This window comes from Asparagus officinalis, chromosome 1 (assembly GCF_001876935.1).
Source record: "Asparagus officinalis chromosome 1, Aspof.V1, whole genome shotgun sequence".
Taxonomy (NCBI): Eukaryota; Viridiplantae; Streptophyta; class Magnoliopsida; order Asparagales; family Asparagaceae; genus Asparagus; species Asparagus officinalis.
Window position 1 is genome coordinate 16,374,930 of NC_033794.1, and position 1,424 is coordinate 16,376,353.

The 1,424-nt window shown below is 46.3% G+C and overlaps 1 protein-coding gene across 1 annotated transcript in view; it reads left to right on the forward strand.

The window, feature by feature from the left end:
- Positions 294-1,424, forward strand: part of LOC109819607 (caffeic acid 3-O-methyltransferase) — a 9,341-nt gene continuing 8,210 nt past the window's right edge. Inside the window, 4 exon segments of the mRNA XM_020385388.1 lie at positions 294-697; positions 700-808; positions 1,188-1,417; positions 1,420-1,424. The exon segment at positions 1,420-1,424 is cut by the window's right edge and continues 155 nt beyond it. Coding sequence (XP_020240977.1) covers positions 434-697; positions 700-808; positions 1,188-1,417; positions 1,420-1,424 — 608 coding nt within the window. The 5' untranslated portion in view covers positions 294-433.

Genomic DNA, 1,424 nt, shown 5'->3' on the forward strand with positions numbered 1-1,424 from the left:
GAGTATGCTAAATTGGAGATTGGGAAATAAATGGAGCACCATGCATGAATAAATTTCTCCTGTCGTCACCATAATGCGATGGAGAGCATGATTGCTATAAACGAGGAAATAACTATTTTTTGATTTTTGATTTTTTTTCTATTTTTGGGAGATACGATTAAGTTTGAAGGCATGCTATAGATTGGACTAATAAAATAAGTCACATGGGGGGTGTTTTGGGCGTTTGCGTGTTTATATAAGTGAGCGGGTGTTTAAATAAGTGAGGGTAAACTTCTGGATTAAACAACAAAAAAGCCAAGAAATTAAAATATCACCACAAATCCAAATTCAGTCGGCTTCCGTCTCTCACCACACGGTCAAACTCCTCGTTCCTCCAATCTCCTTTCGAACTCCCTCATCTCTTCTCCTTCCTCCAAACTCCAAAACCCCAAAAATGGCAACAACCTCCTCCTCCTCCTCCGACCAAAAGGAAGTAAAAAAATCGGCTAGGTTAGCGGTAATGGAGCTCGCCAACATGCTCTCCGTCCCCATGGCCCTCAACGCCGTCGATCCGCCTCGACCGTCCCCAACATCCTCTCTAGATCGCTCGACCTGAACCCCTCTCCGCACCGCCGATATCCTCTGCCGGAGTTTCTTAACTCCGGCGACGCTCCTCCGGGTCCTCCGCGCCGCGGCCAACTTACAGCGGCTCCTCCGGCCTCCTCTGTTAGTCATGGTGTTTTCGACGAGCATTTGCACGGCGGTGACCTGTTGCGCCGGAGGTACAGCCTTACCGAGATTGGGAAGACGCTGGTTGACGATGAAGAAGGTAGTGAAAAATGCGAGCATAACAATAAATTATAGGGTTTGACTTTTTTTCTCGATCTTGGCTAGCTATAGTTGAATCGATCATCAGTACATAAAATATTATAACTAATTATACAAAATCTGTTTTTGTCTTTTATTGCATCAATTACCCGATCTAACAGTGAATAGACCGCATTTCATCAGATGCACAATATAGATCGAGTTGCCATGATGCATGCCTGCCATTAAAAATAGCGATTTCTCAGCCGCTTTTTAAAAGCTAAAAATACTGTAATCCTACTAGTTGACCCCATAAAATTTACAGCAAGCAAAAAGAAATGAATGAATGGTTATTTTTCCGAATGAAAAAAAATTAAACCATCGTTGCGACCATTCAACAGGTAACTCCTTTGCACCCTATGTGCTCCAACACCACCAAGACGCCCTCGTCAAAGCCTGGCCCCTACTCCACGAGGGCATCCTGGACCCAACTGGGCCGGACCCGTTTACAAAAGCCAATGGGCTTCCGGCCTACGAGTTCTACGGGAAAGACGACGAGGCCAACGACCTCATGAGGAGGGCGATGGCGGGGATGTCGGCGCCGTTCATGGAGTCGTTCCTCGACGGATACGGCGGCG